Source organism: Sinocyclocheilus anshuiensis, unplaced genomic scaffold (assembly GCF_001515605.1).
Source record: "Sinocyclocheilus anshuiensis isolate Anshui unplaced genomic scaffold, SAMN03320099.WGS_v1.1 scaffold718, whole genome shotgun sequence".
Taxonomy (NCBI): domain Eukaryota; kingdom Metazoa; phylum Chordata; class Actinopteri; order Cypriniformes; family Cyprinidae; genus Sinocyclocheilus; species Sinocyclocheilus anshuiensis.
This window is the reverse complement of record NW_015546102.1, coordinates 1,974,009-1,991,369: the sequence shown is the minus strand read 5'-3', so window position 1 is coordinate 1,991,369 and position 17,361 is coordinate 1,974,009. Positions and strand designations below refer to the sequence as shown.

The following is a 17,361-nucleotide window of genomic DNA, read 5'->3' as shown; positions in this document are numbered from 1 at the left end:
ACACACACACACACACACACACATATATATATATATATATATGCTATTTAAAGGATGAATTTTTGCCTTACTACGCTACAAAAAAAAAAAAAAAATTTTAAATACTTTGTAACAACACAGAGCATTCAATTTCGCTGCCTGTTTTAGTATCTCAATGGCATAATGTGTTATCATGCAATGATATACAACCCTTCATTCTGTGCACTTAACCAAAACCAAAATGCAGTGTATCACTGGAGAAAGAATTACTAAATTAAGGCTTTTCTGTCTGCAGTCTGCTTTTTCCCTGAGTGGTCATTTTAAGTTTCCGCTTTCTGCTTGCAAGGATTGATTTGGCAAAGTAAACAAAAAGCGGGGTGATATATTGCCACACTGTTCAGCTTGGCTACAGAAAAAATTAAGTGAAATCCTGGCAAGCTTAACAGCCTCCATCAAACCATCTCTGCTGCACAGCTAAACGTGATCTATCGGTGCTGATGTAATAATCACACTCTGTTCTCTGTCCATACTTTGTGCTCACAGCACCGATGGACTCAAAGGCTGAATATACACCCCCTGAATCCAGAGCTCAGCATTCTCATCACCACAGCTGTGCCTATGTACCCTGTTGCCTAGCGACACACCCACATACTTTCCCATGTGCCTCCTCTTCACGGCCTGTGAGTTACAGCTTCTTGGTTTGTTCAAAGATGGATCAGAAACAGCCCTGGCACATATTGTACAAACATACAAAAAACTAATCAAAATTATGAATGATCATGAATGAACAAGGTTTTTAAAACTAGTCTGGATGTTCTAGTATCCAAATATTTCCAGAATACCATTTTTGCTCAGCCAAACCATGCAAAGTTCATTGGTTGATTTTCCAATTTGTTTCCTTCTGGATTTTTATTCCTCACACCATGCTGCTCTACTAAACTATAACCCCACTATAACCATGTCAAGCTCACCAGTGTGACCTCTTTTTTTTTGCTCACCAGTGAAAGGACTGCACAGATCCCTCTGGGACAAAGTCTGGCATAAAAGAAAGCCTCACATGGGCCAAAAACACCATGTTTATTGTGCTCGCTAGTCAGAATCAAAGCATATAGATCCATAAGTTGACAGTTACACAACAAAACAAGCACAGTCATTCAAAGGCCCCCACACATAAACACCCAAACCTACCTACAGAAGCAGACAAAACGTCTAAAGATGCCCTCAGATGACTTCAAAGATGAAATCAAAGCCTGACCCCTAGAAGCCACTCAAGAGTGGTTACGGTTTGGTAAATAATTAACACGCTGCCGTCCCAGCATATTACTTCTGGCTGAATGCTGCCAACCTCACACACAGTCACACCCATTCCTGTTACCTGCACTGTGATGTCTGCATCCTGAAAACCCATCCACGAGTGAGCGAGAGGGACCAACTTTCCCTCCTCCTCCTCCTCCTCCTTGTCCTCCTTGTCTTCCTCTCCACCCCTCCCCTCGCTCTTTCTCCTCACTGCGGCTGCACCCTACTGGAAGGCCAGCAGGAACATCAGCACTACGTTGATGATGACCAGCAACATCATGATGACGAACACCACCAACTTCTGGGCCTCCGGGCTGAGGTTGCAACGCAACAGGAAGTGAGCCATGCCCTGCCGAGACGTCGTTCGCTGGCCTCCACGAGCCATGGCGGCGGAAACCCCCTCGCCTAGAGGTCTGTGCGCAAACACTCGGCACACGGTTTGCCGGCCGGATCCGCTCAGTGTTCTCGGTGAAACGTGAGGGGGAGGGGGAAGAGCCTCCACGTCCACAGTTACCTGCTCACTTCCTTTCCGTTCCCTTCTCGTTCTTTCTCTCTTTCTCTTTCTCTTGCGTGCGCGCTATCTTCCTCCTCCTCGTCCCTCACTCCCCTCGGATCTTTCCCCGCGCACTGCTGATGTCAAGAGCAGGGGTGGATGTGTCTCTCTGCATCCATGTATTCTTCTCCTTCTGTGCTATTTTGTGCCCGTTCCTGTCTGTTTTTCTCCTTCTATGCTCACCTTCGCTGCCTCCCCCTCGTTCCCGTCCCTCGTCCTTCTGCTCTGCTTAAACACACGGCCGTGCTAATTCCCTTGGATCTGATTAACGCACTTGAAATACCTTCTCTTTTCACCGTCTCTTTTGCAAAACGCAAAGCTGAGGGGCGGAAATGGTTGCTGCATCTGTGCTTAGCGGCTCTAGCAAAAACCATCCATCCATCTCCCTGAATTGACTGTTTTTGCTCCTGTTTTTTTTCCTCTCATCCTTCCCAGCCAATCGGCTGGTGGTGCTGTGAAGCGTATCCAGGATACCAGAGTAGCGGAGGCCGGCCTTAGCGGCAGCAGGAGGGAGGCGGCTATGGGGGAAAGGATGCGAGAGAATGCAGCACAATACATTCTTTCTATCCTGGCGCTTCTCCATTGGCCGAGCCGGCCGCCCGTCAGCCGCACTTCCCGTGTAAAAGTGAGCACATCCTGCTCGTCTTCTCGAGGCAGTGCTACGGTGACGGTAATGCTGCTGGAGATATTAATTAAAGACTGCATGAGGTGCCAAACACCTCTTGAGCTTTCATTTCCTGACCAGGTCCGGTGTCAGTGAGGTAGGATTAACGCAGTCATCCTCACTCATCTCGTTCCTGTGCATCAATTTGTGCACAGCTAATGGGATTAGTGAAGGCCTCTGATTCCACTAACCTGCTGTTCTCTCTCTCTCTCGGCCGCAGAGCCCCATCCCCAGCGTCACAGTGTCACACAGCACGATACTTCCTTTTAAATCAAGAGCTGTGCCTTTTTGACACACACACATAAGCAAAATAATCACTCACTCTCCCAAACACTGAAACAAGCTGTTCCCCCCATCACAAGAAATTAACACTAAAACTAGATTTTTATATTTTCAGTGGAAAATATATTTCTATCATGACAACTCTCTGATGATTTTAGCATGGTAATGGATATGACAATGTTACTGTATTTGGTCTTGGCAGAATAGATCTGCTACACTGCTGTTGTTGTTGTAGATTATTGCTGCTGCAAAGCAAACACAAGAACTTGCTACTGCCAATACATACGCCAATACGGTGCTGTGAGTATTTAAGACTGCTGCTGCACAAGTAGCATCATAATAACCTGTAGCAGATCTATACAGGTGGAGCTGTTAATAGTGAGAATTGGTCCCTATACTAAAGTGTTACCATATATGTTTTGCAGTAAACTAGGCTACTGTGGGTGTTTGCTTAGTGGCCTAAATCTCTACTGGTGTTTTTCCTCCAAAACTGGTACTGAATCTGAAGGAAACTATTATTTCAGGCTGGAAAAACTGACTAAACACCGACCCTAAGAGCTTGCTGGTTTCGAACCAGGAACTGCTGAGGGGTTATATTCTGGTGGCTAAATATGCCTCAGGTCCCTTCTATAATGCAAACTTAGATCTCCAGGTGAAAATGATTATGACCATGATTCGAGGTACTGTATCAGTCATGTCTGTAGCACAAACAGTGCAGGACGAGTTACACACTAAATTTTAATACTAGTGGTTCTTCAAATGTCTGAGCAATAGTAACAGTGATGCCTGACTTAGCTCCCTATTAAAACAATGACACTTTAATTTTGCCTGTTTATTATTTACTGGATACTATACCAGGACAGAAACAATAACAACAGCATCAGCACAGGGCTTCTGTGCAGCTCAGTGCACACCAAAGCTCCCAGAGGCCCGGCTGTTGATTAGATTTTTCTGCTGTTTCTAACTAAAATGCTGAATGGAGTTACTGAGCAGCATTCGAAAATGATGCCAAACAGTCATAAATCAAACTCCAACACTCTGCATATTCTCTGAAATTCTTTGTAGATAACAGCATCTTCCTACAACACGGATTCATATTCAGTCATGCTGAAGATGATAGGAGAAGTACAGTGGCAGCAGGTCATTCTGCTGGTCTCAGGCCTCAGGAGAGGAACAGATGGGTAGTAGACTATTAAAAAACAGTGACTGAATTCCAACATGTTTAAACACTGAATCAAGAGCACAGTTACATACTATACTACAGTGGTGCCTTGAAAGCCTGTCTGTAACCAGTTATCTTCATACAAAAACACAGTTTGTTTTGGCACTGTAAGGCCTTGGGTTTCAAACACAGATGCAAACGAACATGCTTCTATGAATGTCTTGCCACTGACAGAGAAACAAGCACAATCTGTGAACACAAACAGTAACACATAGACAGCCAGTATGCTCTACCTCGTTTATGGCCAGCTGTTCTCCTCCTCCTCCTGGGTGTCCGAATCGGTTGGAGGAGCTGCGAAACTCATTGTACAGGTCATCTTCACTCCCCACCTCATCCGCAAGGCCAGACTTATCCTGCGGTCCATCAGTTATCACCAAGGCTGGAAAGTAAAGCACAAAACTGTCAGTACTGCAACATTTGGGGTCTACTTCAAATGCATATTCAACTTAGTTTTGCAATAATATTGTGTTTGTTAATATGGCAAACTGAAAGTATTTAAAAGATACAAAAAGGTTTATAAATTCTCAGTTTGGATCACAATAAAATTGTCATTTTGTATTTTGCAACACTTACGCCGTATATGATATATTTACAGTGTTTAAAAGTAGAATAAGTCATTTTTGGTTATGTTTTGCTGGCCAATATGACAGTGGTCTTAGAGTGAAGTAATGGCCTATGACTGAACCAAATGTCTTAAAAAAACACCTTGAATGCAATAGTATTTGACTGGTCATGTGATCTCAAAATGGTGCCTTCTCTGACTATGTGACCCACTCTATGTGGAATAAAATGGCTTTTTCTAGGCCAGGTTGGACCCCCAGGAGGCCACAAGGGGGTGCTAGGGGGTCCATAGAAAATAAAATGAAATGAAATGAAATATGAAATATGGTAACATAAAAATAACATTTTTACTGTTTCATTCTGCTTTCTTAAAACTGGTTGAACTATTTAACTATACTCTACTAGTGGGTTGGAAAAAGATACATGGTCAGTTGAACACAAAGTAAATATTTAGCAGATATAATTATTTGTTTGCTAATTATTTAAGCAAACAAGGTGTGTATTTATAATATTACAAATATTAAATGCATTTAAGGAAAGGGGTCTCTCCTGAGGCTATCGTCATATTTGGGGGTCTTTGGTATAACTAACAATAAAACAACCTGCTCTGTGACCCTGATATGATCATTTTAAACATGTCAGATGTACTATTCATTAGTTCAAGAGCAAAATTTTAAGTATGCAGATTTACTGTATTCTTTTTTTTGATTCAAATGTTTACCACAGGGAGCCTGAGGTTACGCAACCATTTTCTCAGCCAGGAAATTTAATGACCTCCACTTGTATGGCCACACTTGATAAGAGCATTAATCCACTAATTAGCAGTTGGAATATTTGATTAGCTGCATCTTATTAACAGTTGGCTGATACATACTGAGAGAAGATGGCTCACACACCACAAAGATCAACATACCATCACACTGAATGGCCAAACCTGTGACATGAGGTTGCACACTATGTAAACAAGTGTTTACATCTCTCGTTTCTTGCAGCACTTCGAGCACGATTCTAAAGACACATCTTTAGACCTTGCATTCTTTTTTAATCCACTATCCAGTGTCACGCATAAACATCTGTCCTACAGTTCGTTGTCCCTTTAAAAATGCTTTACGGTCAAGCTAGATTTGTGTCTTTTGTAGCAACAATAGCTTGAAGCAAAATCTGTACTGTCCCAGTAACAGTACATCCAAAAACATGACAAACAAGAAAACCAATAATGAAGAGCAACAGAAAAAGTCTCCTGCATCATGAGACTCGTTTAATAAAAACAAAATACTGTTCTTTGACAGCCTCTGATTCACTTCTACTTAGTATTTTGCTAAAAAATTCTTTTAGAAAGTAACCAAAGCACTTGTCACCAGAACTGTAAACAGGTCTAGCATCAAAACAAAGCTTTCTTAACAAACCAGTGGTTTTAAGATTGTTAGCAGACACTCAAGGCACTTGTTATGGTTCCATAACAACAAGCTTGCAGTTAGCGTTTCCTTTCACTTTTGAGCCAACAGTGTGACCAAAATGCTCCAGTAAAACTCTGGTGAGATGTTTATTGGCTCCACAGTGGTACATTAATGTGCCCTTTCATGCGTTTGTTGTTTGAAACACTGGGAACACTCTCTGCTGCTATAGCTGGCTGGCTTCTGGATCGCTATTATTTATTAGTGTGCAGTAAACCAGTGAGGAAGAGCAGACCTGGCCAAGCATCTCTCTTCCTGTCTCATTCATAATAAATGGATGGGAAAGAAATTTACACCCTCTGAAAGATCCATTGTTCTGGTGATGCATGAGAGTACGGTCCGTGAAATCAGGGTAAATGGGAATACTGCTTTAAATCTTGAAGATGTAATAGAGAATGTAATTGGCATTGAAACTGTGGTGAGAGTGGCTTCATGTCAAAACTGTTGAAATGGATCTTTGGGGAAAAACAACCCTAAAAACACAGCAGATTTGCAGTCATTACAACAAAAGCTGTCTGTACGTGTGAAAATTCATCTGGTAATCCTGTTATGATCTTTTATGTAGGTTAATTGTGGTGCCATGGATTGATTAGCGAGACAGACAAGCGCATCAAATCGTCCCGATTTGTTTATAGGCTGTTAAGTGTGGCTCAAAGCATAGAGCAACGCGACAGCACATGTCAGCAGAGTTCAGCATTTCCACAGCCATATGGGCTGATATCAATAGTTCACTCAGAGCCCGAAGTCAGACGGTCACAGTGGGGTAACCCAAACAATCCTGTCTAGGACAGCCCCCATAACTGCGTTCATGTGCAACAAGGGAATGTTTTGATTGTAATATTGCCTTTGGATTTAAAACAGAACAGAACAGGGTTTGGGTTTTGTTTTCAAGCATTTGGAGGATGTTGTTGCACAGATCTGAAGGAGGTATTAGATGGAGAATCAGTGAGGAGACTTTGAAATCTTATGTACTGCATAAACATGTGACTTTCTCAATACAAACTGATGCCAATACTTGACATTTTTAGAACTTAAAAGCCTTATTTGTATAAATGTATATTGCATTTGCATTGCTGGATGTAGTTAAAGAAATATTCTGGATTCAGTACATGTTAAGCTCAATCAACAGCATTTGTGGAATAATGCTGATCGCCACAAAAATGCATTTTGAATGATCCCTCCTTTTCTTAAAAAAAAAACTGGGATAAAGTGAAGCACAATGGAAGTAAATGGGGCCAATCCATTAAAATACACACTATTTTAAAAGTATAGCTACAAGATTTGTGTTAATTAAGAGTTTAGTGTGAAAAAAATCATATACAACCCTTTTCTGTGACAAAATATCCCATTTAAAATGACAACATAATGCATAAAACTTTAAAAGGACTGTAAAATGATTAGGTAAACAGATTTATAATCCAAATAATACATTTTAACAATGTAATTTATTGTATTCCATTGTAAATATCTTACCATCACCTTGATTTTTTAAGAAAACAAAAGAGATGTCTAAATCTTTTTTTTGTTGTATTAATCAACACAAGGCTATAAATGCTGTCTATTGAGGATAACTTGTTTTGAACCTGAAATATACCTGTAATAAAACACTGCTCTTTGAGTACAGTATATAAAAACTCTAGTATGTAGTCTAAAATCAGTCCCTGAAAAGCACAAAGACTGTAACCATCCACGCACCTGTGCGTGTTAACTCGTGCATGTTTGATCCAGTTCACCATGTTAAGGCCCCATGCATGAACACACACAAACATATATATCTTTATGTGTGATTCATGATCTACTGAGGGTAATATAAGGAGTTGATCAAATAGGCAGGACTGTGAATGCGCACTGACCTGCTTCCTTATAAGTCCACATCCTCAGATAAAGTCACCCGACCACACAAATTCACCTCTGAGCCATGCACACGAAGACTTACACTCAGCCTAATCCACGTGCGCTTTAAAGATTAAGACCTAGTTCTAAAATGACACTAACTTCCATTATATCAGTCAACAAAACCTATGAAGTACATAAGTTAGCGGCAAACACCGAAGAACTAACATAAAAGATTAAGAGAAGATAGGAAACACATCAGAAAAGTCCCTTAGTCTTACTTATCTGTCAAGTCAAGTCTCAAATCCATTTAGCTAATAATGTTCATAATGCTGCAGATTAGTTTTACAAACCCCGTTGCAGAAGAATTCATTTGTATTATTTAGATATACTTTATTTATTTCCTTGTCAAAAATCACAATACTTTCATTATCCACTAAGTCAACAAGAGAGGGGTCATTCACCTCAAAAAAAAAAAACCACTCAACAACTTACAGGCAAGTATTTTACTTTCTGTAATTGACCCAATACCTGCATTTAGAGGAGAGCTTTGCTCTTAGAATAAAAGCAGCCATACTGATGGATGATAAATGTATAATGTACATTATGGCCCTGTCCCAAATGGCTCACTTTATGTGGAGTTGTGGTCTTGTAACCTTTGCTCATGCCCATCTGCAAAGTCTAACAATACTGCAGGGTGTCCCATTAAAGTGGCCCTATTATGGATTTTTGAAAATTACCTTTCATGTAGTGTGTAACACAGCTCTACGTGAATGAAAACATCCTGCAAAGTTTTAAATCTGAAAGTGCACCATGTATAAAGTTAGTGTCTCTCAAAAGAAAGAGTCGACTCTGAATCATTGAAACGAGTCATTTTTAAAACGAATCCCAAGCCGTTTCATGTTGACGTCAACATGAAACATTAGCATATCGCCCGCCCACTTGTTGGTCTTTTCGCGTTGGTCTGAATGGAAATGCTAATTCATTCTTTGCCTCTAGGTGCCGCTTTTGGAGCGGTAGAATAGCGGTTTCCCCAGTAACGCTGTACACAAAGCAGCACTGCGCTCACAAACACTGCTTTATCAGGCATTATGAAATGAAAATGAGACCAATCGGACCAATCACCGTAGATTAGCGTCACGAAGGAGGGGTTTGGAAAAATGAATCGTTAAACGAACCGTTTGTAAAGTAAAAAGCCACAGCTTACACAAGTATTGTTCACTCAAAATATATAAATCTGTTCCCTCACTTTTTTAACCCTCATATTTTTTTCTTCTTCTATGGAATACAAAAAAAAAGATATTTTAAAGAATGTTACAGCTGTTGTCCATACTACAATGCAGTACTGTTACTGGTAACTAACTAAAGCTAGTAAAATCACTAACTAAACTAAAATAATGAAAAAAATGAAATAAACATGTTTAAGTGTTAAAATTACTCAAACTAAACTCAATTACATTAAACCTAAATATAAACAAAAATTACAAAAGCACATTAAAAATTAAACTAAAATTAAATCTGAAAACACAAAAATAAAAGCTAATTTTAAATAATGATAAATACTATAATTGTATCTAAATAATACTAAAATAAAGCAACGTTAGACTTCAACAACAAAACAACACTGCGACATTATTACCAGCAAAATATAAGCTTTCGTGTTGCATAGAAGAAAGTCAGTCTTACGTTTTGGAACAACATTAGAGTGATGAATTGAAGACAGAATGATTTTTGGGTGAACTGTCCCTTTAATTTATCCCAGCAGTCCTTGAGCAGACCATTGACCTTGACCATAGGCCCAATATTTTGACATATAGCAATAAATAAAGATTTTATTTCATATTGATTGCACACTCTTCCTAACAGAGTTCAATCAATGCACCACCGTGTCACAGTTTTTTTTTTTTTTTTTGCATGTTAGTGTGACAGAGTTCACAGAGCAGGCGAACTCAGTGTAATATATTTTAAAGAGCTGGTTTAGAAGCTGGCTTTGAGTGGCACAGAGATCAATGTAGATCTATAAGCCCAAAGGGCTCTTCTAGAAAAAAACTCCTCAGCTCATGTTCACATGACTGACTCTGTTTTAACACTCCAAAGGTGTCCTACATTTACTTTAAACAACAGACAGCATCAAATCGATCAGATGAGTGCTATACTTCCTTGTGATTATAAATGTCTTTATTTTAATCTTTGAGGAGTAAAACAGTAGGACTATAGCATAACTGTTAAGGTACATTAACTTTGATAAACCATATGCGTAGATGTACTGCAGCATCTGAAACAAATGTGTGAGACATGGAGCTCCGCCTCTATTACAGCAACATGTGTCTGATTCAAATTCCGATCAGAGCTCTGAGCAGCAAAATGTCCCAGAGCTGTCATAGCCTGCCAGGAGTAATGATGCTGTGTTTAAGTAAACCAAACACATTACCTCTGCATTACAATACAATGTGAAAAACTCACAAACCACTGACCGTACTACCACATATTGTTGAAATCAGAGCTGCAGGACCCGAGGCAAATCACAGAGTCCATTTGCACATGTAGCCTACTTTCGTGAGATGGCTTTAATGAGAGTTTCTCCGAATGCTAGCGGCTCATGGCTAATGCTCAAATCAAAATAAAGCACACAAGTCAGCCTGACCAATGTGAATGGGTGAAATGATTGTACGGCAGGCAACAACACAGATGGAGCAAAAAATAAATAAATAAATCAGCTAAGCAAGCAGTGAATGTGCTTCATTTTCAAACATGTGTGCATAATGTGCTGATATTTGCACACACCACAGTATGAGTCTAGCATGGACAAATGCAGAAGTTCTGCCGTGAAACCAGAGCAATGTCTGCATCAGCATGGAGAGTTTAAAGAGATAGTTCACTCAAAACGTCATTTACTCACCCTCATGTTGTTCCAAACCTGTATGAGTTTCTTTGTTCTGTTGAACACAAAAGAAAATATTTTACAGTTGTTGATAGCCATTGACTTACATGGTATTTTTTTTTCTATACTATGGAAGTCAATGGCTACCAGCAAATGTTTAGGTACCAACATTCTTCGAAATATCTTATTTTGTGTTCAACTGAAGAAAGTAAGTCAGTAACACTTTAGATTAGGGAATACTATTCATTATTAACCAGTTGCTTATTTGCATAGATATTACTAGCATATTGGCTGTTTACTAGTACTTATAAAGCACATGGCTTATTCTGCATGACCATATTCTAGACCCCTAACCCTTTCCAATACCTAAACATAACTCCTACAAACAACTACCTTACTTACTATCAATAAGCAGCAAATTAGGAGTTTATTAAAACTCTTAGTTAATAGTGAATGCGTCTTCCCTAATCTAAAGTGTTACCAGAAAGCTTATATGGTGAGTAAATGATGACACAATATTAATTTTTTGGGTGACTTTAAATGAGTAACCAGCTGAAGTCAATAAACCTGCATTCATCATGCACAAAGCATGTAAATATCATAGTATATGAATATGGATACCCAGTGATTCAAACAAATGAAGGTACTTCAAGTACAGCATGTGCAAATATCGTCATTTTGCTTTGTTAAATCTATAAGATAAAAAATGCAATATCAAAGAATCCTGAAAAAAAAGTACACGGTTTCCATCAAAATATTAACATAGACTATCTTCAGCATTGTTTCTTGAGCACCAAATGAGCAAATTAGAATGATTCCTGAAGGATCACATGACACTTAAGCCTGAAGTAATGGCAGCTGAAAATAATATTTCTCAGTATTACTGTTTTTTTATTGTATTTTGGATGAAATAAATGCAGCCTTGGTGAGCATAAAAGACTTATTTCAAAAACATTTAAAAACCTTACAATCAAGTTGATGATGATAAATGAATGAAAGAATGAAAGAACATTACAGCTTAAACTTATGTTTGGACTGACAGAGACTATATATTTAAAGGGAAAAATGAAGCTAGCTAATCAGTTCGCCACAGATAAGCACTCATGATGAAGAGTTATGCTAAGAGTGTCTGACCAAAGAAAGATAGTGTGTGAGAGTGCACAGATAAGATCCTCACTGGAAAACATACAGCCCAGTGGAGTCAGACCCTGTGTATCAGAGAAGAGACAGCCGGCCCTGTGAGGAATCTCCACGTCACATCCAGTCAAAGAGTATTACACTCACTCCACGCCAGAGTCATCTGAAAAACGTCTGCTGTGAACCTGACATTCAAAATAAGAGCCTGGTACAATAATGGGTCAGTTTATCCTATTAGTTGATTTTGGAAATATAACTGACTGGATTTGCCACTTAAGACATTTCTAAAATAGGTTGTATACACACCTGTGAGCACACATCAACTGAATTACAGAATTACATATTATATCTACAAACTTTTCCAAAGTTAGTTTGTTTTATTGTTCAGCTAGGACACATTAAAACAAAAGTATCAGTAAAGATGTTTATTAAGTTAAACATGTATACATTTATTTATTATTAATCAAAAACTCCACAAAATATTAAGCAGCACAAATGTGACCCTGGACCACAAAACCAGTCTTAAGTCGCTGGGGTATATTTGTAGCAAAAGCCAAAAATACATTGTATGGGTCAAAATTATTGATTTTTCTTTTATGCCAAAAATCATTAGGATATTAAGTAAAGATCATGTTTCATGAAGATATTTTGTAAATTTCCTACTGTAAATATATTAAAACTTAATTTTTGATTAGTAATATGCATTGCTAAGAACTTAATTTGGACAAATTTAAAGGTGATTTTCTCAATAGTTTTTTTTTTTTTTTTGCACCCTCAGATTCCAGATTTTCAAATAGTTGTATCTCGGCCAAATATTGTCCTATCCTAACTATTTATTCAGCTTTCAGATGATGTATACATCTCAATTTCGAAAAACTGACCCTTATGACTGGTTTTGTGGTCTCTAGGGTCACAAATGTTCTTAACATTTACAATAATAAGAAATGTTTCTTGAGCACCAAATCGGTATATTAGAATGATTTTTGAAGGATCATGTGACACTGAAGACTGGAGTAATGGCTGCTGCAATTTGCCATCAAAAGAATTAACTTCATTTTAAAAATGCAGCCAAACAAACTGATGCCAAACTTTTAAACAGTAGTGTACTGCATGTAAAACAGTGTAAACAATGTTCCAAAGAACGTTTCTCTTATTCTGTATCAGACACAATACACATGCTAATTTAGTTTGTATTAAACAAGCTGTGAAAGTGACTCGAACTAATTTCCTGAGAGGAAGCAGCCGTTAGGGCCTGTGCTAGGGCTAGAAAGGAGCAGCCTGTGCCTAGCACAGCTTATCCTCGCGGTCCTGCTGGTGCCTGTCTGACAACAGACTTGAGGAACTGATAAACTGTACTCACTACAAACAGGCGCACATCATTAACTGACAAATTAAAGCTGCATGATATTCCTCACTTTAAGCTAAACAGGTCTGTGGCAGGATTACTGATGTGCACTCGAGCTGCCAGGAAAGTTTGATGGACTCCAGGCAGAGCGACGATGGCTGAGGAATTCTGGGTAAAGTGTTGCTCAGAGAGTAAACAGAGGGCTGAGGTGAACATGGAGGGCAAAGAGCCTTCATCTGGTTTTGTCTTCTCACTGTTTAGTACACAAAGCATCAAGCTTAAGGTTGACTGATTAACTGCTAATTTTCACGATTGCTGCAGTATTCTGTGCCCTCATTATGTTGAATTCTATAGAAACAAAGTACAAGCTCTTCAATGTGTCCAATTTAAACTGTTTGTTTCAACAGAAAACATGTTAACCAAGGAAAGAAAACAATGCTCATCAATGGATGAGATCCTGCACTCTTGCTTTGTTTATTATTAAGTACTTAAAATGTATTTAAATAATCATATTTCAAAAATGTAGGCTATTTATTCAAATTCCATATAATCTGCATAAATCTGGTAATTGTGAAAACAATTAAACTGGTTAAAAAGTATGAACATGGTTTATATGTACATATAATATAAAATATATAATAAATTGAATTTACTAGTGATTAATAGGCTATATAATCCTGTTTACAGTGTATTCTTGTTTCATTTATGTATGACTGACAATATGCATCACATATGTTATGTTTATTAGTTTATATTAATACTGTGTAATACAAATGATTGAAAATTTTATACGCAATTAATATAAATAATCTATTATCTAAATATTTTTCAAGTGTGTAATCGCTTGATAAGCGCAATTTATATACATAGATTTTATAGATATTTGCATATAAATGACCTCAAAGCTTACACACATGGATTAAAAGCCACAGAAGCCCTGATTTCATTTTAAGTACAATAAAATGGGTCAAATTTTACTGGTAACTGAAAACATCAATTGAACCAAATTCGCCAAAAAGCTAATTTTGTCAATGTTTAGGAGTACACTAGCATATGTATGACCTCAAATCTAACACACATGGACTAAATGCCACAAGCCACTACAGTTATTGGTAACTGAAAACATTACCAGTTTAGCCAGTATAATAATAATAATATGCAAACTATTGAACTTAGACTTGAAACTATATTATCAATGGAACAGTAAGGGCCATATGAATTATGCTCTTCACTTCGTCAATGCTCCAATCCTGTTCTGGGCTTTTTCTTTTGTTTTGTTTTTTTCTTTTCTTTATTTATCTTTTGATCTTACTTCCTGTCTTTTCTCACCCTCAACCAGCGAAACTCCAGCCTTTACCCTCATTTGACTTCCTGGCAGACGGATGTCAATGCCACAGAAGTCTGGAACAGTAATCTGTGTAGACTGCAGATTATTACTAACCCTGAAAAACAGGATCAAAGTTTATTAAATGACCCAAACAGAGGGAGGAGTGTCTGGATCTGTTTGAGAGCCGAGCTGAGGCGTTCACACAATGGTGAGAATTCCTCCGGTCAGTGCTGCGGTACACTGTGGCCTTGTGGGCCTCTGCTCATTGTGACTGTGGATGTAGCATCACACTGCAGTGCCATTTCACCCACAGACTGAGCAAAATACCTCAAAGAGCGAAGCAACTGAGTCACAGTGGATACTGCAAACAAGCACTGTGTATAGTAACAGTGATGACACAAAGCTGATACAGTACAGCCTGATGCCATAGGAAATCTTGGTAACACTTTACGTAAAGCCTTTATGCATTATAAAGGTAATGTGCATTGTAATGCATTAGGCCTATATCTTTTCATATCTGTAACCAAAGTTTATTTTAAGGTTTGTTTGTCATGTGTTTTAATGCATTATACATTCTAATGGTGTAACAATTAATAGATATAAGTATTATAATGCATTATAACTGTGGTTACAGTTACTCATAAGATCATACAATGTATTATAAGGTTCATTATAAGTCATAATTAATGCATTAAAACTACTTTTATAATGCATTATAAAAGTAGTTTTAATGCATTAATTATGACTTATAATGAGCCTTATAATACATTGTATGATCCTATGAGAAACTGTAACCACAGTTATAATGCATTATAACTGTGGTTACAGTTTCTCATAGGATCATACAATGTATTATAAGGCTCATTATAAGTCATAATTAATGCATTAAAACTACTTTTATAATGCATTATAAATAAAGGCTTTAAGTGTTACTGACATCTCTTTTAAATTATCCCCAAAAATATGGTTTGCAGTTATGAGTTATGCTAAAGAGTTATGAGTGGGTTTTACTGTGTTGCTATGTGGTTGCTAGGGTGTGTTTTTCTGTGGCTCGGGTTCCTCCTGCAGCACAAGTATATGGGATTTTCTCAAGATTTATTTCCTGCCAAGTGACAATCATAAGTCTGAATTCTCTGAATTCTTCACCTCTTTTCAACAGGTCACATGATCTGAGCTATTATTCTTGTGAGCAGCACAAATGGTATGAAGCTAAGCGATAAATATGGGCAGTATTTATAATAATGATTATTATTTTAACAAGTATCATTCATTTAAACCTTTTCTCCAAAGAACGATAGAGCCATCTTAAGAACTCAAGTGCTCTTTGTTGAACCTGAAATGTTGCAAAGAACCATCGAAGAACCTAAATTTTGAAGAGAAATGCTGAAATCCTGTAGAGATGTAGCCCTCATTTGAATATCTATTTAGAGACTTAACACTCATAACAGCTCTTGTCAAACACTTTTAATCCCTTCACTTCTTTTCTGCATAGCAGAAACCAGAAAAAGACACTAAAGTATATGGAGAAAGAGCATTCTGTGCCTGAAGCAGGCTATCATACCGTAAAGCTGTACGGCTGTGGTTTATGTATAAAGGTGTGAATGAAACACCATCTGTCTTACTGCCATCAGTCATGATAGGGCCTGAGGGGCTGTAGACCCCCCATACGTCTACACGTTAAACAGACTGGCAGAGCAATTGTTGGATTATGAAAAGCAAAGGCGTAGTGTAATTCATTTGGTTAAATTAAACATTGAATGGAATGTCATTCAGTTTCTTGAGGAATGATCATTTATGAGGATTAAGCAATGAGTGTTCATTTAGAAATGAACTTCAGACTCGTTCGCTATCACTTGACCCGGCTCACACTGGGCGGTCACAAGATTCCGCAATCAAGACAAAATACCCCGCAGGGAAAATACGGACAGCAACACATCTGCTCCTCCTCCAGCGTGGAAACTCAAGACTTTAATGAAAGTGCTTTTGAGAAGAACTGAGACTTTCTATTTCTGGCTCTGAGACAAGTGAGAAGTGGTCGTGCATTTCACACAAATAATGAAAGTAGAAGAGAAGAGGATTTGCAGAAGCACGATATGTTGATGGGTGGCGGTGGTGACACATCCTGTGAGACTATTTCTACTGCGCATCGCTCTTTCTATACCGCATCTATACTTGCAGGCGTCCTTGACATGTGTATATGCAGGAAAAGCCATTCATGGTATTAAATGTGTCAGGGTGCATGCATTAACATGATGCATGCAGAAAGTATGGTACATACAGGTGCATCTCAATAAATTAGAATGTCGTGGAAAAGTTCATTTATTTCAGTAATTCAACTCAAATTGTGAAACTTGTGTATTAAATAAATTCAATGCACACAGACTGAAGTAGTTTAAGTCTTTGGTTCTTTTAATTGTGATGATTTTGGCTCACATTTAACAAAAGCCCACCAATTCACTATCTCAACAAATTAGAATATGGTGACATGCCAATCAGCTAATCAACTCAAAACACCTGCAAAGGTTTCCTGAGCCTTCAAAATGGTCTCTCAGTTTGGTTCACTAGGCTACACAATCATGGGGAAGACTGCTGATCTGACAGTTGTCCAGAAGACAATCATTGACACCCTTCACAAGGAGGGTAAGCCACAAACATTCATTGCCAAATAAGCTGGCTGTTCACAGAGTGCTGTATCCAAGCATGTTAACAGAAAGTTGAGTGGAAGGAAAAAGTGTGGAAGAAAAAGATGCACAACCAACCGAGAGAACCACAGCCTTATGAGGATTGTCAAGCAAAATAGATTCAAGAATTTGAGTGAACTTCACAA

At 38.3% G+C, this 17,361-nt stretch overlaps 1 protein-coding gene across 13 annotated transcripts in view; it reads right to left on the bottom strand.

Annotated features, from left to right (window-relative positions):
* LOC107700563 (rho guanine nucleotide exchange factor 4-like) overlaps positions 1-17,361 on the bottom strand; it is an 87,930-nt gene that overhangs the window by 8,766 nt on the left and 61,803 nt on the right. For 10 of the 13 annotated variants that reach the window (XM_016502274.1, XM_016502268.1, XM_016502271.1 and 7 more), the window contains one exon: positions 4,230-4,375. In XM_016502274.1, the coding sequence (XP_016357760.1) occupies positions 4,230-4,375 (146 nt within the window). Of the gene's footprint in view, positions 1-251; positions 707-1,354; positions 2,880-3,151; positions 3,936-4,229; positions 4,376-17,361 lie in introns of those variants that run through there. The other 3 variants (XM_016502276.1, XM_016502278.1, XM_016502281.1) reach the window with 3 other exon arrangements.